This window comes from Schistocerca piceifrons, chromosome 8, assembly GCF_021461385.2.
Source record: "Schistocerca piceifrons isolate TAMUIC-IGC-003096 chromosome 8, iqSchPice1.1, whole genome shotgun sequence".
NCBI classification, from domain to species: Eukaryota; Metazoa; Arthropoda; class Insecta; order Orthoptera; family Acrididae; genus Schistocerca; species Schistocerca piceifrons.
In genome coordinates, this window is record NC_060145.1 from 327,896,461 (window position 1) to 327,923,836 (window position 27,376).

The 27,376-nt window shown below is 37.3% G+C and overlaps 1 protein-coding gene across 1 annotated transcript in view; it reads left to right on the forward strand.

Annotated features, from left to right (window-relative positions):
* The first annotated feature begins 6,717 nt into the window (after positions 1-6,717).
* The window catches only part of LOC124711239, a 101,348-nt gene continuing 80,689 nt past the window's right edge, over positions 6,718-27,376 (forward strand). The window contains exons 1-2 of the mRNA XM_047241199.1: positions 6,718-6,972; positions 22,460-22,641. Coding sequence (XP_047097155.1) covers positions 22,481-22,641 — 161 coding nt within the window. The 5' untranslated portion in view covers positions 6,718-6,972; positions 22,460-22,480. The remainder of the gene's footprint in view (positions 6,973-22,459; positions 22,642-27,376) is intronic.

A 27,376-nucleotide genomic window follows, 5' to 3' on the forward strand; every position in this document is an offset into this window, starting at 1 on the left:
GGTTCGCTGATGACATTGTAATACTGTCAGAGACAGAAAAGGACTTGGAAGAGCAGTTGAACAGAATGGACAGTGTCTTGAAAGGAGGATATAAGATGAACATCAACAAAAGTAAAACGAGGATAATGGAATGTAGTCGAATTAAGTCGGGTGATGCTGAGGGAATTAGATTAGGAAATGAGACACTTAAAGTAGTAAAGGAGCTTTGCTATTTGGGGAGCAAAATAACTGATGATGGTCGAAGTAGAGAGGATATAAAATGTAGACTGGCAATGGCAAGGAAAGCGTTTCTGAAGAAGAGAAATTTGTTAACATCGAGTATAGATTTAAGTGTCAGGAAGTCGTTTCTGAAATTATTTGTATGGAGTGTGGTCATGTATGGAAGTGAAACATGGACGATAAATAGTTTGGACAAGAAGGGAATAGAAGCTTTCGAAATGTGGTGCTACAGAAGAATGTTGAAGGTTAGGTGGGTAGATCTCGTAACTAATGAGGAGGTATTGAATAGGATTGGGGAGAAGAGAAGTTTGTGGCCCAACTTGATTAGAAGAAGGGATCGGTTGGTAGGACATGTCCTGAGGCATCAAGGGATCACAAATTTAGCATTGGAGGGCAGCGTGGAGGGTAAAAATCGTAGAGGGAGACCACGAAATGAATACGCTAAGCAGATTCAGAAGATGTAGGTTGCAGTAGGTACTGGGAGATGAAGGAGCTTGCACAGGATAGATTAGCATGGAGAGCTGCATCAAACCAGTCTCAGGACTGAAGACCACAACAACAACAACATGCAGTACACCATGGAAAACTGGTCTATCAGTGGCCCAGGACTTTCTACACTGAAGCCATCCATTCCCCTCCCACACTCCAGGATTGGTGCATTAATCTCAGTGACAATAATGATAGTGACTGTGACTGTTCCACATGAATTGTAATTATAATATTGATATTAAAATTTCTTTATATATAACCTGTAGTCTCGTTTTCATTTGGGTACCCCTCATACTTAGGACAGCATCAGTTTTTATATTGGGTTTAATTTCTTCCATATTTTATGTACAACAATTACTTTCTTTTCTATCTGTTTACTTTACATTTCCATAGTGTAAAAGTGTCTGATAGGACTTGCAACATTCTAGTCACCTCTTTTTCAGAGTCTACAACTATTTTGATGTCATCTGTAAATCTGATACAATGTATCCATTCATCATTGGCTGCTATTGCCATTGTCTTCTTATCCATGATCTGAACAGATTCCTCAATGAACACATTAAATAAACATTGAGGTAGGGGACGTCCTTGTCTAACTCTTCTTCTAATTCTGGCCTCTTCATCTGCCTTATTAATGCTGATTTTCCTTCTTTGGTTTTGATACAGTTGAATAATAATTCTTCTAACCTTTTGGTTCAGTCCTACATACTTAATAGACATCAGAGTAGCTCCCAGTTCAAATTGTCACAAGCTTTATCTAAGACAATGAAGGTAAGATAAGTCCATCTATTTATATCAACCCATCTCCCCAAATGCATATGCAAGGCCAAAATCGCTTCTCTTGTCTCTTGTTCCTCTGACTTCTCTAAATTCACGCTGGTCCTCTGCAGTATGGTTATTCCCTTTCTTTCTATCCTACTCTTAACCATATATATATATATATATAAAAATCAATTTTTCATGTTATTACTAGATTTTTCAGCATCTCTGCAGGGATGTCATCAAAACCAGTTGCTTTTCATTCTTTGATACTCGTCACTTCGGTCTGTATACATACATATGAATCAGAAATAGTTATTCATTATGTCCATAGAATCTCCAAAAGAAAATTCTGAAGTTATACTTAAATGAACATTGTCACAGTGCAGTGGTTTGTATGCCACACCAATGAAAATATATGTATTGTAGGTACAACCACATCAGAGGTACACTATGTGATCAATGGTATCCAGACACCCATAAAAACATACGGTTTTCATATTAGGTGTATTGTGCTGCCACCCACTGCCAGGTACTCCGTATCAGTGACCTCAGTAGTCATTAGATATCGTGAGAGAGCAGAATGGGGCGCTCTATGGAACTCACAGACTTCGATTGTGGTCAGGTGATTGGATGTCACTTATGTCATACGTCTGTACGCGAGATTTCCACACTCCTAAACATCGCTAGGCCCACTGTTCCCGATGTGATAGTGCAGTGGAAACGTGAAGGGACACGTCCAGAAGAAAGGCGTACAAACCGACCTCGTCTGTTGACTTGCTGAGACTGCCGTCTGTTGAAGAGGGTCGTAATGTGTAATAGGCAGATATCTATTCAGACCATCACACAGGAATTCCAAACTGCGTCAGGATCCACTGCAAGTACTACGACAGTTAGGCAGGAGGTGAAAAAACTTGGATTTCATGGTCGAGAAGTTGCTCATAAGCCACACATCACTCTGGTTAATGCCAAACGGCGCCTCGCCTGGTGTAAGGAGGGTAAACATTGGACGATTGAACAGTGGAAAAGCGTTGTGTGGAGTGACGAATCACGGTACGTAATGTAGCGATCCGATGGCAGGATGTAGGTATGGCGAATGCATGGTGAACGTCATCTGCCAGCGTGTGTAGTGCAAACAGTAAAATTCGGAGGCGGGGGTTTTATGGTGTGGTCGTGTGGTGTTTTTCGTGGAGGGGGCTGGTACCTCTTGTTGTTTTGCGTTGCACTATCACACCACAGGCCTACATTGATGTTTTAAGTACCTTCTTGCTTCCCACTGTTTAAGAGCAATTCGAGGATGGCGATTATATCTTTCAACACGATCGAGCAGCTGTTCATAATGCACGGTCTGTGCCAGAGTGGTTACAAGACAATAACATCCCTGTAATGGACTGGCCTGCACAGAGTCCTGACCTGAACCCTATAGAACAACTTTGGGATGTTTTGGAACGCCAACTTCGTGCCATGCCTCACCGACCGACATCGATACCTCTCCTCAGTGCAGCACTCTGTGAAGAATGGGCTGCCATTTCCCAAGAAACCTTCCAGCACCTGATCAAACGTATGGCTGCGAGAATAGAAGCTGTCATCAAGGCTAAGGGTGGGCCAACACCATAATCAATTCCAGCATTACTGATAGAGGGCGCCAGAAACTTGTAAGTCATTTTCAGCCAGGTGTCCAGATACATTTGATCACATAGTGTACATCTTTTAGAGAGGTCACACTAACATACTCATATGGTGCTTGAAGAGGGCCAGCAGACTGGATCACTGACATATCTGGCCTTATTATATTTGGTGACATGGGCTTGCTATGTTAGTACTGCAAATTACTGTAAACAAGAGGAAACTACTGCCAGTATATTTCTCAAAGACATAGAATTCTACTGCATGATTGAATGATGGCGGTATCCTGTAATGTTCGAATACAGCATTAATAATATGCTGATTTACACAGTCAGAATGATTAAGTATCTAGGTATAATTCTGTGCAGTGATATGAAGTCGAATGAGCATCTTAGGACGGTTGTAGGGAAGGTAGATGGTCGACTTAAATTAACTGAGGAAATTTGAGAAAGGTATGGTTCATATGTAAATGAGACCACATATAGAACATTAGTGCGACCCATTCTTGAGTACTGCTCGAATGTTTGCCATCCCCATCAGGTCAGATTAAAGCAATACATAGACGCAATTAAGAGATGGATTGCTAGTTTTGTTATTGACGGGTTTAATCAACATGCAAGTGTTACAGGGATGATACATGAACATCATCATCATCTTTTTCTTTCAAGGGTTGGGATGTTGCCTGTTCCAAACTCACAGACAAAATCATTCCTGACGTCTTCTGATACCTGTTTTCCCATTTGGCTTGTAGTTTAGGATCTTCTGGGGAATTCTGTGGCCTGGTATTCTTACGAGGTGTTATCTCCAATCTTCATGATATTTTGAATTTTTCATGTGTGTTGAAAATATGTAATTCTGTTCTATTTTCTTTGTTTCTAAGCATGTCTCTTCCTGTGCAGCCCTTCATCTTCCTTAGAAACCTCATATCAGCTGTTTTCGTTTAGATAGGGTAACACAAGACCTCCCATCACTTTATAGAATTTCAATATGGGCTCTTTTTGTACTATATGGTCCAATATTCTGCTAATGGTCTATAGGCACTTTGGAATTTCTGTATTTTTTTCAGTACCAGAGTCAAAATGAAAACTTACAGTACAGCCTAAGTAGGAGATTTGAGAGACTTGTTCTACAACAAAATTATCCAAAACAATTTTTGATCTAACTGTATATTTTCCTCAGAATGTCATTATTCTTGTTTGATTACTTAAAATTTTAAAGTTGTATTTCTTGCTCTTTCGTTCAGTTGGTATGTTGGTCTTTGAGTGTCACCTTCATTCTTTTGAATAATAACGATATCATCAGCAGACAAAAATACATTCAGTTATTCTTCATTCATTATCTTAATTTCTTTGTTTACTTTACATTTCCATTAGCAAAGAATGAGGTCAATGTAATTATGACAAAGGTTAGGTAATTTTCTAACATCTTGGTAATTAATTATTTCTTCTAATAGAGTCCTACCCATGTTTATTACACTATTTTTGTAAAGACTTTTCACTACCTGTATTAGGTGATAAAGATATCCATATTCAGACATAATCTTCCTTAAGATATCATGGTTCACAAGTTCAAAAGGCTTCCCAAGGTCGATAAAGGTTATATGGGTTTCCACAATACATTCTCTACAATGTTTTTAATTACAAACACATTGTCTGTGCATGAATGACCTCATTCAAATCCATTTTGTTCTTCAGAAATAATAGCTTCTGTGATATTTTTCATGTAGTTGTTGACTAGTTTTGAGTACTGTTCGTAGCCAGTGTTTAGAAGACTGATGCCATGATAGTTTTTACAGTTATTATGTTTCCTATTTTTTGAAAAGAGAAATTACTGGGCTTCTGCTGTATACAAAGAGACTGAGATTTTGCAGTTTATCTGGCTTCATGAATTCAAATGGAAATCCCTGGAGAGAAAACGACTGTCTTTTTATAAAACACTATTGAGAAAATTTAGAGAACAGGCGTTTCAAGCTGACTACAGAATGAGTCAACTGCTGCCAACATACATTTTGCATAAAGACCACAAAGATAAGATAAGTGAAATTAAGCCTCATGAGGAGGCATATAGACTGTTGTTTTTCCCTATCTCTATTTTCTATGAAGTTTGCTTATGAAGTTTGTGTGTTGATGTAGATTCTCTTGGGTAAAATATATCCGAGGTAAAATAGTACGCCATGCCAATTTCCAAGTGGAGAATACTTGGAAGGGTGTTGTCATCAGGATAAACAAATCTGACATTCTAAGAATCAGAATCCCTTAATCAAGAAGGTGAGTTACAGAATTTAAAAAGAGAATTATGAAGGTTAACATTAGATATAATAAAATTTAGTTTTATGCTGTAACAGAAAGGATGGAGTTTCTGGTGAAGTTAGTTCAAGGTTATCAACACAAAATCGAAAAGGGGTAATACAGCAGTAGATCTAATAGTGAATAAAAATTACAGAAGCAAGGTGAGCTACCATGAACAGCATTGAATGCATTGTCATGACTAATATACAATAGAAAGCTGAGAAAAATGACTGCAAGGAGCTTGATGGGGAGTGAGGAAACAATCTTTTCTCTCATTCCTTTCTTCCCTACAGCTGCCTTAGATTCGTGTTACTGGCTCTCCAAAAAATATTGCCTCACGAGTGGACTTGATGTCAGCCAGACTGTGTGTCATTGTTCTCTGGTTATCCTCTCACAGTATTTTTTTTTCATTTTTGTTTACTGTTCCATGCCAAAGACGAAAATTCTAGTGAAAACTGAATGTAGACGTCACATCCACACTAACAGCAAGAAACAGACGAGAAAATACTACAACTGATGGTCTTTTTACTGAATAAAACCATATAAACAAAAAGCACATTTCAGTATCTGCATACACAGTACCAGTTTGAATAAATTACTGATATAGCAGTGTACTGATACCACGTACTCATATGGAAAATCTCATAAAAATTATTTCAGAAGTATAACTGCAATGAAGATGCGAAACAATTTACTGTATTTACGCCGCTTAAACCCCTCATATCATTCAGCAGGACATCAGTAAATGATGTCAGTCTGACGCTGTGATCATTCAAGAACCGTTTTGAATAACTTCTTAAGTTGATGAAGGTGCCCTGAAGACTTTTTGAGTAAAACAAATCACCCATCCAAGAGACGTGGTTACATATTTATTTGTAAATGCAACATTTTGTCGTATTATAAAAAAAAAGACATACGCACATTAACCTCCACAGTGTAGTTATTATAATGTTATCTGTGACTTTTTTATGTAGAGAAACGTCTAAGTAAATCGGAGAGAGTAACTAATAAAAATTCAGTAATTTTGTGTAAAGTTTGCTGTTTTTTCGATATCAAATTTTGACAAATGTAGAAATCTTCAGAACAGAGTTGTTTAGCTTTTCCAGTATAACAAAAATTAATAAGTTGATGTTCAGGCAATAGTTTTCCTGTTCAGTGACGGTCAGTTAGATCGCATACTTTATTACTTCTCGGATCCATGAAGAATATTACTGTTGGTTCCTTACTCGTGATTTGTTTTTGACTTGTGAAACATTGGAATTACGAACATTTTCATTCTATTTTTATTTTGCTTGTGTATAAGATAAGTGTAACTAGTACGGGAAACATTTGTCCAAAAAGTCAGGGATACGATATGGGTAGTCATTTCGAGCTTCGACATCTAGAATAATGTAGAAAGCTCTATGGCTCCGCAAAGAAGTGGGGGACCTGCAACCAGAGATATTTGCGACTTTGTCATAATAAGTCGTTGATGTTTACGTTGTGTCAGCTGGAAAAGTAAACGCATTGTGAATGTGCTATTTAAACCACTAAATTTGTTTACTTGTAGTTCACTATATCTGTTGAAAGTCAGCTGCAGCAGTTTGAAGACGTAAGACACCCACAATAATTCCTGTGCGAACATTATTGTAGCTTTAACGTAATGTTACACTTAGCGTCACAATCGTTCGTTTATGAGTGTTGGTTTGTCAACCGGCTGCTGTGTTTTTTCAGAAGTGTAATTGATAATTCCAACTAACCGGCGGTATTCTAAAAGTATTTGTATTGTAAAAGTAAAAGTTTCATATTTGTCATGCGCGAACCCAGTCGGGCTATTTCATTTCAATAATTTCAGTAACTTCGCGTTTTTAGTGTATTGGATGGAGTAGTTGCTCAACCACTGGAATTCTGGTAATTAGGTAATGCTGATTGATGCTGCTGTAGTGTTTGCTTAATCTTCTCTCCTGCTTGTTGACACCCTTTCAATGTGGAAAAGTAGGCCTATACAGCTTGTGATCCAGGAAACATGACAGAATTGTTGGCGACGCGCAATGTTCTTTTATCAATTTTTTTTCTTTGTAATTAAAACTTATTTTACGAAACTCCTGTTTCATTTATACTGGACACAATGGAGCATAATAAACAAAGTAATAACAAAATATTCCTCAGAGAAGTTTCGGTGAATGGTCCATGGTGTAAATGTTCGCACTAACGCATTTTAGTTACATCCGTGCACAACACTTCTTGTAATTAAACCTAAGTTCTGATGATTATGCGATGTAATTTAACGATATAAATTTTATAACTGCAGGAGAAGTTGTTAACAGGCAGAATTAACATTTTGTGCACTACTATTTACCAATGATTGAGATAATGAACAATTAATGTTAATGCAGTTAAAGTGTACATAGAATCATACATTGGGTGATATAAAATTTCTTAAAGGCTCTGAGAGGTAATCGGTGTTTTTATTTCTACCATGTCATTTGTTTTTTATTTTAATTTTCTTTTAAGACAACGTTTGTACTGCAAATTTCTCAGTGTGCAATTCATTGCATGCTTTTCTTCAGTAGAAGTGTGTGCACTCCTTATGGCCAATCTGTTTTTAATTTTATATTAATTTATTGAATTTTCCCATTTTCTTGTAAAGCTACATGGGAACAATTTTTCCTCTCATTTCATCTAACATCAGTTTTATGATTGCAGGAAGTGTATTTTATTTTATAATGTGTGAAGTTTGTGATTATAATGAGTATTGTGTATCCAGTTCGGTAGTTTACTACTATGTTGGTCATCAGTTGAAAGGAGTTTGATGGCACCTGAAAGAGGAGAACATTTAGAAAACGCTGTTGGTGTTAACAAAATAGGCCATGGGTGAATGGCAGGATTTTAGTGTTCATTGGCCACAATATTTTGGCAAGCGACCACTTTGCTATCTGATATGCTGATGAAATGCCTGATTAGAGGCCAGCATTCTGCTTTTGTCTCCCCTTCCTTCCAACATGCTGCTTTGTCCATCATCTGCTCCCAGTATTACTCCCCAATTCTTTCTGCCGACACATTGCTCCACCTTCGGTTCACAACCACGAATACATTCTGGCAGCACCTCTGCTGTTCCTCTGCCTGCCTCACAGTTTGTTGTGGGATATCACCTTCCTCTTTTTAACCCTGTAATGCAGTTTTCTTCTGCAGCGGACAGCTGTTTAATGTTGTTTACTTGGTGTTTTAAATCAATCCTGAGACCGCAAATACATGCAGAGCATTGCACTGGTAGAGTGTATCCACAAAAGGAACTGCATGCATTTGCAGCTTCAGGACTGATTAAAAATGACAAATGAGTGACATTAACAGCTATCCACTGCAGCGAACAACTGCACCAAAGCATTAATCACCAATTCTCATACTCAATTCTTGATGGATTGTTTAATGACCCAGTCCCAGGAGTTCGACACCTGTGTCACAACTTTGATATTTTTGAAATCCGTTCAATATAATTTCTGATAGGGAATGTTCCGCAACTGCTGACCTTTTAGTCTGGTGCAATCTGATGTATCTTTGGTGCTCTTGACAACAACCTTTGACATTCCGCATTGTCTGACCTATGTATGTCTTGACAATTTTATGAAAAGGATACATTGCTACTCACTATATAGCATAGACATTGAGTTGCAGACAGACACAATAAAAAGACCACTAAACACATAAGCTTCTGGTCAGAAGGCATTCTCCTGAAGTAGACACACACATGACCATTGGGCAATTCCATAGTTACGAGTGTTACATGTACACACCTTAAAATCAGGAAAAATAATGTAAGGAAAAATATTTGTTGGATTTAATATTGAAAACTTTTAAGGCTTACATTATATTTCATGTTATAAATATTGATACTGGAATTGTTTTATTGTTCTCCTGGTTATTAATCAAAAAAGTAGTGTTACGGGTGTTACCAAAAGTAGACCTGGCCCCTGTTATGAGTTAGGGAATTCTCTAATTTCTGCAAACTTGATGAAGCTTTTATTCTTGTAAAACAACTGTTAAGAAGTATTGCCCCAGATTTTATTTTGAAATATAAATTTTTATTTTTTTGGACATCATAACTCAGTATTTATATATTTTTTGCTGTTACGGGTGTTACATAGATGCATCAGGTTTCATTCTTAAAGGAATAAATCTACCTCTTACAATTACATAAAAAGAAAAGAAGTATTATAGTTTATATGGAATAAGTGTGTACTTAAGAAAACATATTTGAAGGATAAAGCTATTTATTACACAAAAAATTTTGTTACAGTCTTAAAGCACAACTGGGCCAAGATATCATTACTTACATTTGCCTCATTTTGTAGGCCTAACAAATTTATGACAAAAATGTTTTCTTATTATTGATAGGTTTAAAAACTTATTAGTAATCTTTTTCAGCAACATCCAACTCAAAATTGAAGTCATAGTACAAACGGTTACCTTGTTGTTTGATTTCTGGTGTTGTTATCTTAGATAGTACTTGACTGAATTTCACAAAACAAACATCAGTTTCATCTAGTTTAAAAAGTGTTTTACTTTTTCCTACTGACTTCAGAAACATTATTTTCACATCCTCCTCTTCATCAACCTCACTCTGGCAGATTCCCAAGTAACAGTATTGAATTTTGGATAGGGTTGGCTTCTTTTTGTCACTTGGAATGTCAACCAAAACAAATAACCCAAATTTTAAATCAGACTTTTCAATTTTATTAGTTAAGCTTAACTCACAAGCACTTCCAATATTGTCCTGTGATTCAGATAGTGAAACAGTAATGTTTTAACTTTGGCCTCCTCAGTAATAAATACTGACACCCTTGTCATTAATGACTCTGCTGTTTTTGAAACCAGCAAATCAGTCGTGTTATAAGGCCAAAAGTGATGGCAGCCCTGAATTTGAGGAATCCCTTGTAAATTTTTCCACCTTTCATCCGAAATAGGACTGTTATGCTCCACTGTTATGTTATCAACCCATAATACCTTAATTTTAGAAAAATTCTTCAGAGTGTAGTCATAATAGTCAATTGTGTTGTTAATAATAATTTTCCTAGATCTAACAGCTGTACACATGCTCCTCTTCAGTGCACCTCCAATGCCATCCATGGCTCCTTTACCATGTGAACTAGCAAAAAATTCCACTCAACTGTCAGTCCAAAATCTCTCTCAAAATAACATAGATTGGACAGAGTATATTTGTTTTTGAACTGCCAAGCACAGTACATTGTTAAACATAGGCTCTTATGAATGACTAGAATTTGCCTCAATAAGCAGTTTACTGGGCCTATATAAAATTTAAAACTGAGGTTAGAAATATTGCTGTTCTTGGAAAAGTTAGAATGGAAAACATAAACTATATGTAATCTAAAGAATTTTGGGCTTAATTAACATTCTAGGAGAACGTCAGTTGAGTCAGGTTAATGCTCTAATAAACTTTTATAATGTAGGTGTAGTGCTTAAATTAATGTATGCAGAGGAATAAAAATTTTAGTTTTCATGCCTAAAACTGTTTTCATATGTAATAAACATAGTTAAAAAAACTTTTTTCATTCATAATAACACCCTTTGGTTATAATTTAAATGTAGGGCCTAGGCCTACTAAAGATGAAGGTGGCATTAAACCTTCCAATTCAAGTTACGGGTGTTACACATGTGTTAAGTAACACCCGAAACAAAAATTAGTAACACCTGTAACAGCTGTAAGAGTGTTAAATAAGATTTCAAAATGCCATGTAATGGTATGATATTGTAAAACATGTGCATAACCTCACTTTTACAGAAAGGTATTGTACAGAACAAATTTACTAGATTACAAATTAAACTTTTGTATCTTTTTTGTTACGGGTGTTACAAGCTGCATATATATTATAAAACTAACAAAATAAAGAAATGCAATTACCTTACTTCAACAAAACGAATTATTTTGAGCTATAACAATGTTGACTTCAATATTCTTTGCAACAATAGAACAATCAGCCATAGATAACACAACTTATACTCATCTGGAAATAGCATAAAACATACCTCTCTGTGGTGCCATAGAGTAGTGCACTTTAAACACTTAGTGAAGGTAGAAATTTAATTTTTTCATGTTCATGATTATTTTGCAATGAACAAATGTACTTTTAACTTGGCATTTTTAAGGTTATATTTGTAATATTGTCATTTTAATTTTTTTGTCACAAAGTCTCTTTAACATGGAATGACCCCACTGTCTCTGGCCCCAGCAGCCAGAGGCAGTGGTCATATCTTTGTGAGCTGCATTTGCATGTGTGTGTGTGTGTGTGTGTGTGTGTGTGTGTGTGTGTGTGTGTGTGTGTGTTTTCTGTGTATTTCAGAAGGCGGCCTTCTGACTGAAAGCTTGCGTGTTTAGTAGTCCTTTTGTTGTTCTGTTATATGGTGAATTGCAATTTACTCTTTTCATAATATTATTTATACCTGTCTCGCCACATTGGAAGGGTATCTGATACATACCGTAATTCTGTAATCTGAGGTCATTGTCGATACTACCGAGGAGTGACCATCTTTTAGCTGGTGGGTGGAAGTCTGTCTCCACTTAGTATTCATGGAGAATTAGTCCCATATCTCTGTATAATACACCACCTAAAGGAATAAACACAATGGCATCTTCCTCCTGAGGTTCCTCTTCTATTTATGATGGTTTTACAGTAAGTGCAGGATGGAGGACTCTATGAACTTGCCACTCATTTTAACAGTTTTCATTTTGGTACACAGTTGTCAGATGTTACGTTAATTGGGATTTTCACTATCAGAGAGGGTGCGAGCCCTGTGTGCCATTGTTTTGAACACACCATTGCTCTGTTCTATGTACTTGCGGCTTTCTGTATGGAGGTATAGGTCATGTGCATCTTCTTCCAGTACATGCTGTGGCCCAGTGTGCTGTTGGCAGAAAAACAGCCACATGTGTAATGGAGGTTAAAGCAAACCCACATTCTCAGAATAATTCAGTAGATTGCCTTGTGAATTGGCTCATTTGTGTGTTTAGTGTTGAGTTAGGTGTGATCCAGGCCCTGTATATACACTTACTTTACCATGAGAAGGGTTGTCAACATGAGAAGTTACCTCTTAAATTGGCATGCACCACAGTGATGTCATTCAAACATTCAACCCCTGTTGTCACACATGAAACATTGAAGGTGTGCTCTGTAGTGGTTGCTCCCCATGAATGGCACCAACTGATGACAACTACCTACAAATTAGACCTTGTACATGCCCCAGAGAGAATGCAGTGGATCTACATCTACATCTACATGACTACTCTGCAATTCACATTTAAGTGCTTGGCAGAGGGTTCATCGAACCACAATCATACTATCTCTCTACCATTCCGCTCCCGAACAGCGCGCGGGAAAAACAAACACCTAAACCTTTCTGTTCGAGCTCTGATTTCTCTTATTTTATTTTGATGATCATTCCTACCTATGTAGGTTGGGCTCAACAAAATATTTTCGCATTCGGAAGAGAGAGTTGGTGACTGAAGTTTCGTAAATAGATCTCGCCGTGACGAAAAACGTCTTTGCTTTAATGACTTCCATTCCAACTCGCGTATCATATCTGCCACACTCTCTCCCCTATTACGTGATAATACGAAACGAGCTGCCCTTTTTTGCACCCTTTCGATGTCCTCCGTCAATCCCACCTGGTAAGGATCCCACACCGCGCAGAAATATTCTAACTGAGGACGAACGAGTGTAGTGTAAGCTGTCTCTTTAGTGGACTTGTTGCATCTTCTAAGTGTGCTGCCAATGAAACGCAACCTTTGGCTTGCCTTCCCCACAATATTATCTATGTGGTCTTTCCAACTGAAGTTGTTCGTAATTTTAACACCCAGGTACTTAGTTGAATTGACAGCCTTGAGAATTGTGTGCACTGTCTTTTTTGGAGGTAACTGGGAGGGATGTGTCAACCCAGACAATATACAGTCATCTCTCTATGATCAATGTGACATGTAAGTGACCATAATGAAGAGCAGCCACAAACTCTCAGCATCAGGACTGTTGTGGTGGGGAAGGGAACACCTAGAATGGAATGTGGATAAGTGATGTCAGGTTTTCTTCAGTGACATGAGAAATACTTATCTGTCACTTGCTGAACGGTATTGAAGAATGGGGCTGCAGCCAGATATCAATTCATGCCTTGGGCTTGTATCCCCCAGGTTCAGTAGGGACATGGTTTGACCTTGTTTTGTGTCAGTTTCATAGATGAATATAGGATTCCTATCATTGCTGTCATGGGTTATTTGAGGGTTGCACAGTATTGGTACCTGTTGTCCATTCGTATAGTCAACATTTCGGTGACGGGCCGAACCAGCTTAAATTTGCAGTGCATCTTGCAGGAATGAAACACATTTGGTTGTCAAGAGAGCAATGCATGATGCCTACTGTGACTACCATAGCAGAATATTGTCAGATGCTATTCCACAACACCCAAAGAAATTCTGGTTGTGTGTAGAGGCTATTGGTGGCACGAAGATTACTGTCCAGTCCCTAGCAAATGAGACAGGAGCTGAACTTCAGGGTATGAAAGCAAAATCTGAAATGTCTAACTCAGTTTTCAGATGTTCCTTTACAAAGGAAAACCCATGAGAATTGGACCAATTAATACTCATACCACTGAAAATATGAGTGAAATAAATGTTAGTGTCAGTGGTGTTGAGAAATAGTTAAAATCCTCAAAACTGAACAAAGCTCGAAGGCCCTGTGGAAACCATGCCAGATCAGGTGAAATTTGTGACTGGCTTGAGGACTTTCTGATAGGGAAGGTGCAGCATGTTATGTTGGGTGGAGAGTCATCTTCAGATGTAGAAGTAACTTCGGATGTGCCCCAGGGAGGTGTGTTGGGTCCCTTGCTGGTCATGTTGAAAATTGATGATCTTGCAGACAATATTAATAGTAACCTCAGACATTTTGTAGATGATGTAGTTATCTGCAATGAAGTACTATCTGAAAGAAGCTGTATAAATATTCAGTGAGATCTTGATAAGATTTCAAAGTGGTGCAAAGACTGGGAACTTACTTTAAATGTTCAGAAATGTAAAACTGGGCACTTTAAAAAAAAAGAAAATAGTAGTATCCTCTGATTATAGTTGACCATCTCATACAAATACTTGGGTCTAACAATTTGTGGGAATATGAAACTGAATGATGACATAAGCTCAGTCATGGGTAAAGCAGGTGATAGACTTCGGTATATTGGTAGAATGCTGGGGAAGTGCAATAAGTCTACAAAGGAGATTGCTTACAAATCAGACATGTGTTCTATTCTAGAATATTGCTCAAGTGTGTGGGTCCCATACCAGGTAGGACCAACAGGAGGTATTGAACATACACAGAAAAGGGCAGCACGAATGGTCGTAGTTTGTTTGATCCACGAGAGAGTTTCTGAGAGATACTGAAGGAATTGAACTGGTAGACACTTGATGATAGACATAAACTATCTTGAGAAAGTCTGTTGGAAAAAAGTATCAAAAACAGCTTTAAATGATGGCTCTAGGAATCTACAACCACCCCCAATGTATTGCTCACGTAAGGGTCATGAGGATAAGATTAGAATAATTACTGCATGCACAGATGCATTCAAACAATCATTCTTCCCACACTCCATGTGTGAATGGAATAGGAAGAAATGGTAACAAGTGGTACAAAGAGATGTACCCTCTACCATGGATGTCACAATGGTTTTCAGAGTGTAGATGTAGAATACTTGTCACGCACTGGATGATCACAGGAGGGTAGCCCTCAAAGAGTGGGACAGGCTTGAGCAGTGAGGTCTTCATACCACTGTGGACAGCATTTTAAGAAGAAGCCAAGCATGTTGCAACACTCAGGGTGGAACAATGTGGTGTAAAATGTTAGCCAGCAGTGGACTTTGATATCACAGATGTGGGAAAGTGTACCGTACCAACAGACTTTTTGTTGTTGTTGTTGTTGTTGTTGTTGTTGTGGTCTTCAGTCCTGAGACTGGTTTGATGCAGCTCTCCATGCTACTCTAGCCTGTGCAAGCTTCTTCATCTCCCAGTACCTACTGCAACCTACATCCTTCTGAATCTGCGTAGTGTATTCATCTCTTGGTATCCCTCTATGATTTTTACCCTCCACACTGCCCTCCAATACTAAACTGGTGATCCCTTGATGCCTCATAACATGTGCTACCAACTGATCCCTTCTTCTAGTCAAGTTGGGCCACAAACTTCTCTTCTCACCAATCCTATTCAATACCTCCTCATTAGTTACGTGATCTACCCATCTAATCTTCAGCATTCTTCTGTAGCACCACATTTCGAAAGCTTCTCTTCTTGTCTACACTATTTATCGTCCACGTTTCACTTCCATACGTGGCTACACTCCATACAAATACTTTCAGAAACGACTTCCTGACACTTAAATCTATACTCGATGTTAACAAATTTCTCTTCTTCAGAAATGCTTTCCTTGCCATTGCCAGTCTACATTTTATATCCTCTCTACTTCGACCATCATAAGTTATTTTGCTCCCCAAATAGCAAAACTCCTTTACTACTTTAAGTGTCTCATTTCCTACTCTAATTCCCTCAGCATCACCCGACTTAATTCGACCACATTCCATTATCCTTGTTTTGCTTTTGTTGATGTTCATCTTATATCCTCCTTTCAAGACACTGTCCATTCCCTTCAACTGCTCTTCCAAGTCCTTTGCTGTCTCTGACAGAATTACAATGTCATCGGCAAACCTCAAAGTCTTTATTTCTTCTCCCTGGATTTTAATACCTACTCCGAATTTTTCTTTTGTTTTCTTTACTGCTTGCTCAATATACGGATTGAATAACATCGGGGAGAGGCTACAACCCTGTCTCACTTCCTTCCCAACCACTGTTTCCCTTTCATGCCCTTCGACTTTTATAATTGCCATCTGGTTTCTGTACAAATTGTAAATAGCCTTTGGCTCCCTGTATTTTACCCCTGCCACCTTCAGAATTTGAAAGAGAGTATTCCAGTTAACATTGTCAAAAGCTTTCTCTAAGTCTACAAATGCTAGAAACGTAAGTTTGCCTTTCCTTAATCTAGCTTCTAAGATAAGTCGTAGGGTCAGTATTGCCTCGCGTGTTCCAACATTTCTATGGGATCCAAACTGATCTTCCCCGAGGTCGGCTTCTACTAGTTTTTCCATTCGTCTGTAAAGAATTCGTGTTAGTATTTTGCAGCCGTGACTTATTAAACTGATTGTTCGGTAATTTTCACATCTGTCAACACCTGCTTTCTTTGGGATTGGAATTATTATATTCTTCTTGACGTCTGAGGGTATTTTGCCTGTCTCATACATCTTGTTCACCAGATGGTAGAGTTTTGTCAAGACTGGCTCTCCCAAGGCTATCAGTAGTTCTAATGGAATGTTGTCTACTCCCGGAGCTTTGTTGCGACTCAGGTCTTTCAGTGCTCTGTCAAACTCTTCACGCAGTGTCGTATATCCCATTTCATCTTCATCTACATCCTCTTCCATTTCCATAATATTGACCTCAAGAACATCGCCCTTGTATAGACCCTCTATGTACTCCTTTCACCTTTCTGCTTTCCCTCCTTTGCTTGGGTTTTGATGTTGCAGCAAACTTATTATTTTAGTTTCAAAAGGCTTATTTTTTCATTTCTTGATTTTAAGCTCACACTGTTAGCAGATATACAAATGCTTGAAAACTTGAACAGTTAGGATGAAACCGTGTCTGTGAGGGATAAAAGTTTCTTACAGTATTGTAACCTAGCATCATTTTTGTACTTGGCTAGCAGTTATTGTTAACGTCTAGGTGTGCTGATGTTCTCCAACTTTTGGGATACATTGTTATGACTTGTTTATTGCACCAAATTAAGTTTTCTTTGTTGGAGTAATTGTTCTGGGGACATTCTGTTAATCCATGGGTTGCCTAATCAGCAGAGCCATATCACCCACAAACAGCTATAAATGGCTTATCTGTATATTTTTCATTAGTAAATAAAGTTTTTTTTATTTTGTTTTTCAAAAACTAATCTTGATTACAGCTCCCTTTATTTCTTCATTCGGCCTACTACACTATCTTTTTATTTTACAACGTCTGATTTCACTGACATTGTAACTTATTTAATTATTTTGTTAATATCTGTTGATGTTCCAAATTACTATTGTGCTCAGTAATTTAACTTCTGTTCTGCCTCGTTTTACTTGGTGGAGTATATACTTTGTAAAATAGGGTGGGCAAAGTAAAACTGCCCCAGAAAATATTTGTAATAAGACTGCCATGGAATAGTCTTCTGTTAATGAACATCACAGATGACGATGGAAATGGCTGCTGCTGGTGTCAAAGCAGTGCTGTTCTCAGTTTATCAAACTGTGACACATGCGTAGCAGCCTTTTGAGTTAACTTTGTTTAATTCCCTGCTATTTCAACCACATTGTGACATAATGTTTTCATGTTTAAATGAAATGAATTTACGTAGAGTTATTGAATTTAGAAAGTCAGTGAAAGATAATCAGTCTGTTTGGATGGTGTGATTCAGAATACTTAACTCGAGATCTATTCATTGTCCTGGAATTCTTGCTGAGAACTGGATTCACATTTTAGTTTCAATCGGTGTGTAACGTGAAAGAATAGGCAGCTAAGCCATTATACTTCTCATTGTAGATTTATTGCACACAGCAACATAGGTGGTGAGTCGAAAGACCTCTGACCAACAGTGCCCTAGCAAACTGACTACAGTTCTTTTATATCATACCAGACATTGTTTTCATGATTGCTGTTACTGATTTTTCTATATTACAATCAAAAGTAACTACATCCAGTTGAACTTACTCATCTCCATTATAGCTCCAAATAGTCTCATCAGTTCTAGACATACATTTCAGGTAGATTACGATGTTATTTCACAGATTTACATTACATGTGTAAAATAAGCAGTCAGTTTCCTAATTTGCTCCATTACATAAAGATAAGACATCCAATGCTCCTAGCATGTTTTTGGCAAAATCAAACAATGGAAAATTCAGGATGGAATAATGACAATATTATGAAAGGATAGATTTCTACTACCCCCATGAACCTTGCTGTTGATCAGAAGGCATACGTGCCTCAGCAAACAGATAGCTGTACTGCAGGTGCAACCACAATGGAGGGGTATCTGTTAAGCAGCCAGACAAATGTGTGGTTCCTCAAAGGGGGCAGCAGCCTTTTCAGTAGTTGCAGGGGCAACAGTCTGGATGATTGACTGATCTGGCCTTGTAACATTAATCAAAACGGCCTTGCTGTGCTGGTACTGCGAACGGATGAAAGCAAGGTGAAACTAGTCATAATTTTTTCCGAGAGGATGCAGCTTTATTGTATAGTTAAATGATGAATTGCGTCCTCTTGGGTAAAATATTCTGGAGGTAAAATAGTCCCCCCAATCAGATCTCCGGGCAGGGCTACTCGGGAGGACGTCGTTATCAGGAGAAAGAAAACTAGTGTCTATGGATCGGAGAATGGAATGTCAGATTCCTTAATTGGGCAGGTAGGTTAGAAAGTTTAAAAAGGGAAATGGACAGGTTAAAGATAGATGTAGTGGGAATTAGTGAAGTTTGGTCTCAGGAGAACAATACCTCTGATCAGGTGAATACAGGGTTATAAATACAAAATCAAATAGGGGTAATAAAGGATTAGGTTTAATAATGAATAACAAAATACAAGGTGTACAACTTTGCTTCCGCCGTTTTTTCCCATCATTTGAGTCTTTAATGAAACAAATTGGTTACACATGTATCATTCAAAGTATTTTTCATCGCTGGCCATTACTTTCTCCCATCTTTTGGGCAGTGTATGAATCCCACATTGAAAAAATTGAAGCGATCCATGAATGGATCCAGTTTGTAACTTCTTCATGAGATTGGAGGTGTTGGTCAGCCAGCCCATGTGCCACTGATCTAAACAAGTGATAGTCAGAGGGGGAAATGTCTGGAGAATATGGAAAGTGTGGTAGGACTTCCCATTTTAACATTTCCAAGTAAGTTTTGACCTCTTTTTTTACAACATGGGGTCGAATGCTGTCGTGCTGCAAAATCATTTTATAGTGCCTCTCTCTGTTTTGCGGCCATTTGTCTTTTAATGCTCTGCTCAAACACATTAATTGTGTTCGATAACGAGCACCTGTGATTGTTTCACATGGTTTTAATACCTCATAGTACACGACGCTGAGCTGGTCCCACCAAATGCAGAGCACGATCGTGGAGCTGTGACTATTCGGTTTGGCAGTCGACATGGAAGCATGGCCGCGATATCCCCATGATTTTTTGCATTTAGGTTTATTGTAATGAACCCTTCTTTTGTCCCCGATCACAGTGTGATGCAGAAATCCCTTCTGTTTTTGCCTCTGAAGCAACTGTTCACAAACCCACAAACATCGTTCAATGTCTCTTGGTTTCAGCTCACAAGAGACCCAAGTTCCTTCTTTCTGAATCGTGCCCATAGTGTTGAGATATTTTGAAATGGCTTGATGTGTCACTCCCACTAATCGTGCCAGTTTTTCTTGAGTTTGATGCGAGTCTTCACTCAGCAATGTCTCCAATTCTGCAACTTCGAAAACATTCTCTCTTCCACCACGATGCCGGTCTACAGCGTTAAAATCACCATTCTTGAAGCGTTGAAACCACTCGCTACACCTTCTTTCACTAATATCGTCCTTACCATATGCACTTGAGTGTCCAATGAGACTTGGCCGCTGTTTTCTTCATATTGAAACAAAACAGTAGCAACTACCGCAAATGATGAGATTTAGGCTTGTAAACTGACAGGCAGCAGAGGATCAAGTATGTAAAAAGATGAGGGTTAGTAGAAATCCTTGGGTAACAGAAGAGATACTGAATTTAATTGATTCGAGGAGAAAATATAAAAATGCAGTAAATGAAGCAGGCAAAAAGGAATACAAAGTCTCAAAAATGAGATCGACAGGAAGTGCAAAATGACTAAGTAGATATGGCTAGAGGACAAATGTAAGGATGTAGAGGGATATATCATTAGGGGTAAGATAGATACTGCCTCCACCTGTATGGACATCAAGAGCTCAGATGGAAAACCAGTCCTAAGGAAAGAAGGGAAAGCAGAAAGGTGGAAGGAGTATATAGAGGGTCTACACAAGGGTGATGTACTTGACAGCAATATTGTGGAAAGGGAAGAGGATGTAGATGAGGATGAAATGGGAGATATTGTACTGTGTGAAGAATTTGACAGAGCACTGAAAGACCTAAGTTGAAACAAGTCCCCGGGAGTAGACAGCATTCCATTAGAACTACTAATAGCCTTGGGAGAGCCAGCTATGACAAAACTCTTCCATCTGGTGAGCAAGATGTATGAGACAGGTGAAATACCCTCAGACTTCAAGAAGGATTTAATTATTCCAATCTGGAAGAAAGGATATTGCAGAGCCCTGGCTGTGGCTTAGCCATGTCTCCGCAATATCCTTTCTTCCAGGAGTGCTAGTTCTGCAAGGTTCACAGAAGAGCTTCTGCGAAGTTTGGAAGGTAGGAGACGAGATAATGGCAAAATTGAAGCTGTAAAGGCGGATCATGAGTTGTGCATGGGTAGCTCAGTGGTAGTGCACTTACCCGCGAACGGCAAAGGTCCCAAGTTCGAATCTCAGTCCGGCACACAGTTTTAATCTGCCAGGAAGTTTCATATCAGTGCACACTCCACTGCAGAGTGAAAATTTCATTCTGTATTTAGAAATATATTGGCAAGGGTACCTGGTGATAAAAAATTGAATGTAATTTGATGCACTCTTTGTGTGGTGTGTTTCTTTTAGATAAGAGCAGTGTTGAAGCTATTTGATCAAAAACTTTATCTGATGATAAAAATATACATTGCTGGGTTGCACTAGTGGGGGGCATTGGGGGGATGACACTTTTTAATACTGACATGAAGGTAATTCTCCTTCATTTTAAAAAAATCTGATCATATAATTGTAGATTTGTTTGACTCCCCATGAGAGAAAAGAAATTTGTTCTCCTGTGTGTAGAACTTCATCGCACCAGTAAAAAAATTACTTTTCATGACTTTATAAAAATATTAATAAATGCAATGTACTGAACATTTTTTCAGTTTCTTTGCAGTGCAAGTTACCTAAAAATTGGAAAAAAGTTTCTGCACAGGGACTAGAGTCCACAAACCTTTGAGTACTGTTCTGCACTCATTCCCTCATGCTAACCTGTGCCTGGACACAGAGCAATCATAAATGCCATATGCTTCACCGAACCTACATCGTAAATGCTATTTTTCGTGAATGGTTGGCCATCTGGAGCTCCCACATCTGTCACTTTCATTTCTGGCTAAGTCTTGCCTAATTCACAAAATTGGTAATGGCATTGTTAGTAGGCATGGTTCCTTTGTAAAACACGGATATCCCCTTACAGATTTGATGGCTCCAATTGTTACTTAACTGCAATGTCTATGTACATAGCCACAAAGTCCTTCCAGACCACCATATTCCCTTGCCGAATAGACACAGAAGACTCTCATGAATGATCTGTCTAGTGTCCTGATATCAACCTGTCTGCAATCCATCCTCTTCAAGCTACACCCAGCCTTTCTGAATCCTCTTACTCAATCATTCTCAGGAACATCCACTTGGAAGGCCCAGTGCTGATAACTACAGCAATCCCCTTTAGTTGAATGTGAAATCTGATGTGTGACAATTTGATTTTTTATATACAAAGTTGTGCCAGATTACCTTATTGGAAGTGCCGGGGGAAATCCATAGAGCCAATTGAGTGTAATACATTCCCCCAAGTTGTACAGAAGGTGGGCATAATTTCCAAATGTGACAAGTGAAAATTCTGACTTGCTTGTCCGTATTTGAATGAAATGCAGTACATTTGAATTCAATTTTTAGTTCTCTATTTCATTGTAATAACTATGCTTATGTAATATCTGTTTTTTCAGTGGATCAGTGGTCCTACATTGTTTATGCCAATTGATGGACTCTTATTTTTAGTGATCTCTTATTTGATTTCTCATTGTGACTCAGCATTTATCATGTTGTTTTTCATTCTCTGTTCTTGACATTTGTGATATGTTTTTTCTATTTCATTTTCAGGTGTTGTTCATTATATAAAACATGCAGTTTGTGCCTGGTTATCAAAACCTTGACAACAGCATGTTTGGTGAAATATCTCCTCCTCCACACCATACTAGTCTTCCATCATCAACATGGCTGCATGTGCCCCCAATGCATATGCCATGGGGGACACCACTATCTGATCAGCCCAGCATTGTCAGGTATTACTTGAAAATATACAGTTTCAGTCTGTGTATTAAAAGTTTTACAATGGGAAGTTATACATTTGGTACATATACATCACAGAGTATGTAAAAATACACGAATGTTTGTGATCTTTGTGAATCGGTGATTTTCAGTAGGAATATATAGATTATTTTAAAGTGACAGAAAAAGAGAAAAATAACCCCTTCAGTAAATAACGGACGTTGTCATATGTCATGTTCTGTAGAAGTGTGTAAGATATTGCCTCTTTAATAATTTAATAAAAATATATTGTCAGATTTATGTTGCGCATCATTACTTGAATTTTGACATATTGGCTGGTACAAGCGGACAGTGGTAAGATTAACAATTGTAAAAAGTCTTTTAGAGTGAATGAAAGTGTAAATATGTATAGCTCTGAATGTTAATTTTGCGAAAGTGGACATTGTGTCTTGGGAGAAGATCTGGGATGTCCTATTGTAAAACAGCTTGTTAATTATCTGTATCGAGGGCTTCATTTTTTTTTCCAGTTTTGGTGTATATGAACCATCCTCCAGTTTGATTGTGTCGATTACAAAGAGTAAGCGCTCTAACTTATTAGTAAAATTTAGATGCCAAGTCAGAGGAGAGAAAAAAAAAAAGATTTGAGGCCTAGATTGTGCCTTCACAGCCTGGCAAAAACCTCATCTAGATAAAGCTTTTTCTATGCTGTGGGATAGAATTTCTTTCAGTTGGTCTTTGACCAATTAACACCCCCCCCCCCCCCCCCCGCTCTTTTATTTCCTCAATCCATTAGAGAATAGAACTATCATGTAAAAAATAGAAAAGCTAGTTTTTCATGCATCTCAGTGTTTATGACGCCATCTTCTGAACTGTATGTTGGACAATGACATAATTTTGCAGGTATGGTCAGTGGTATAAAGGAAACTGTCTGCAAAATTTATTGTGAATGGAGTTGGCAGTAAAACAAGCAATAAATTAGGTGTAAAACATCATGCCTGAAGCTGAAGTTTCAGTGTATGAACAGTGAAAATGTGGTAAACAACAAACTTTCATTATTTTGTAGGTGATGTCAGTGAAAAAAAGTTTCGAAAAGGTTTGAAATTACGCCTAGATTAGATTAGATTAGATTAATACTAGTTCCATGGATCATGAATACGATATTTCGTAATGATGCGGAACGAGTCAAATTTTCCAGTACATGACATAATTAAGTTAATTTAACAACATAATTAAGTTAATATAACAACTTAAAAAAAATTTTTTTTCTTAATTTATATCTAAAAATTCCTGTATGGAGTAGAAGGAGTTGTCATTCAGAAATTCTTTTAATTTCTTCTTAAATACTTGTTGTTATCTGTAAGACTTTTGATACTATTTGGTAAGTGACCAAAGACTTTAGTGGCAGTATAATTCACCCCTTTCTGTGCCAAAGTTAGATTTAATCTTGAATAGTATTGTAGTTATGCACACTGCTATTACTTTTGAATTGGGTTTGGTTGTTAATAACAGATTTCATAAGAGAGTATATATACTGAGAAGCTACTGTGAATATCCTATATCCTTAAATAAATGTCTGCAGGATGATCTTGGGTGGACTCCAGCTATTATTCTGATTACACGCTTTTGTGCAATAAATGCTTTATTCCTCAGTGATGAATTACCCCAAAATATGATGCCATATGCAAGCAATGAGTGAAAATAGGCGTAGTAAGCTAATTTATTAAGATGTTTATCACCAAAATTTGCAATGACTCTTATTGCATAAGTAGCTGAACTCAAACGTTTCAGCAGATCATCAATGTGTTTCTTCCAATTTAATCTCTCATCAATGGACACACCTAAAAGTTTTGAATATTCTACCTTAGCTATATGCTTCTGATTAAGGTCTATATTTATTAATGGCATCATACCATTTACTGTGTCTTATCAAAATTCAGTGAGAGTCCATTTACAAGGAACCACTTAGTAATTTTCTGAAAGACATTATTGACAATTTCATCAGTTAATTCTTGTTTGTCAGGTGTGATTACTATACTTGTATCATCAGCAAAGAGAACTAACTTTGCCTGTTCATGAACATAGAATGGCAAGTCATTAATATATATTAAGAACAACAAAGGACCCAAGACCGACCCTTGTGGAACCCCGTTCTTGATAGTTCCCCAGTTTGAGGAATGTGCTGATCTTTGCATATTATGAGACCTGCCTATTTCAACTTTCTGCACTAGTTATTGGAAGTCGCTAAGTGGTTTCATTCTTGAATACTACCTGAATATAGCCTGTATAATTTGTACACCATGAGTTATGCTGCCTCAAGACATACAAAGTTTGTACCTTTGCGAAGTTGACCAATGAAATATGAAATATTTGTGGTGTAAAATGCCTGGGCATTTGTAAGTTGGAGCAAATTCCCAGGATAAATGTCTGGACAAATGCCCAAAAATTATAAAAGCTCAGGAAATTATGCATTTTAAAGATTAAGTGATACACAGTACTTATAAAAAAATTTAAGCTGATATTTTTTATTGGAAAAGATGTTTTGCAACACTGCTTCTTTATTGACTGGGTAACCAAGTTGAAAAAGCTGCTTTAGAGTTAGGGGAGAGTTATTAGGGGAAATAAATTGGACTGCAAACTTAACTTTTTTTTACAACTTTAATGAGGTCAATTCTATGGGTAGTAAAAACAAACCTTCAAGTTTAAAAGTAATTTTTAAAATAAAGTATAGTTTGTATTATGTGGTTAGCCTGTAGGTAATATTTTTACTTATACAATATTACTGAAAAAAAATTAAGAAGTTGTTCTCAATCACTGTACCTAACTCAAGCACTTTTCTCAAATTCTGAGGGCACCCGAAACACTTTTTAATATGCTTTTCCATTTTGTTGGAATGTGACTGTTTGCATTATAACACAGTGACCAGGTTATGTTGCTTCTCACTCAACCATATAGACTTGAATGACTGTCAGTGAGTCAAACCACTGTTGCCAATTACAGCTAAATAAATAACCCATAGAATTGCATGAATTACCTTAGATTACCAGCCACTCACTCATCAAAATTTCATCTATGTAATTGCAATAACAATAATATTGTTACATTCCATCCTGGATTTTCCATTGTTTGGTAATTGCAATAACAGCGATAGCACTAATATTTGCTTAGAATAACTGCAAGCAGTTTTTTTTACTTCTCTCTTCTTTCCTTTCATTCTTAGTAATAAAGGAAAGTGTAAAAATTTATCAACTTTTAATATCAGGAGTATCTTCCCATTCCCCTATGTTAATTGGTAAATTATACATTCTAGCAATAAAATCTACTTTTTTATAAATGCTCAGATTTTGGGTATTTAAAATTGCTTTGGGCAAATTCCCGGGCGAATGCTCATTTGCCCGGCACACTTCACTATGAAATACTGAAACTCAAATTTTTGTTGCCTGTTGAAGCTATTAGATAAGTAACCTGCAAGTGAGAATGGATATCTTCAGCTGTTTAGTAATAGACAAATGCAGCATCAATGAGACTAAAGTTCAGAATTTTGAAGACATGCGTAACTGGTTTGTAAAAGCTTTCTTTACTCATACTTGAGATGTATTCATGTGGAGCTGATTGAACTCTAATGTAAACAGAACATTTTATGCAAGGAATTCATTAAGAAGTGTACTGTTTTTTTCCTTCCACATCTGTTTCATTATTCTAGCCATCTGCATCAATATAGCATGTTTATTTTTTCCCCACATAATGTCATATTGGAAATTAAAGCTGTGTGTAAACTGTAAGTCAAGTAGTACACTTATTAGTGATGAAAATACGGTTATTATATGTTTTTTATTCTCTCTAAAAGAAATTTTTTAGGATGTACTCATTTCTGAACATCTTGGGCCAATTTGTAATCCCTCCAAAAAATTAGAATTTTCAAGTACTGAAAAATTTGTAGCCACATATTCCATGAGTCACAATGCAAGATATGTTGCAATGGTATGGAACAAGTCAGTTTACAGAATATTAACTTAAATGGTATTTAAATATTGCTACATGGTAACCATTTACAGACAAGGTCACACAACAGAGAACAGTATTTAAATTAATAACCCAAATAAGTATGTAAAAGTTTTGCATTAAGTAAATTACAAATGTGTAAATAAAAATTTGTCTGTGGAATGGAAGGAGCATTCCAGAAGGAACTTTATCAGCTTACTTCCAAATTTAGCATTTCTAGCTGTCAGGTATTTAATATTATTGGGTAAGCGAGCAATCATTTTAGTAGCATTATTATTCACCTGTCTCAAGTGAGAAAGTTTGTTTTAAAAGTAGTGATGATGCTAACTGTTTTCTTTTAGTATCGTGCTTGTCAAAGTCCTCATTGTTTCTAAAGTGTAATTGGCTATTTGCAACAAATTCCATGAGAGAACAAATGTGCTGTGATGCTGTAGTTAAAATAGTTAACTCTATAAACAGTAGTTTTCAAGATGACCCAGTATGAGCATAAAATATTATTCTTATGGTACACTTGTCCAATGCAGACTTTTTCCTTAAATTCCACATGACATTACTGAATGAAAATGAGTAAGGGATATTAGGTTATTGAATTGTATTTGTCCAAGGCCTGAAGGCTTGCAATAACATGAAGCACAAAGGTAGCCGAACTAGTTGTTTTGTTAAACAACTCTAAACTAATTAACTAACTCTCTCTCTCTCTCTCCCCCCCACTTTCGGAAGCAGAAGGGGTGGGGGTTGTGTCCGAGCCTC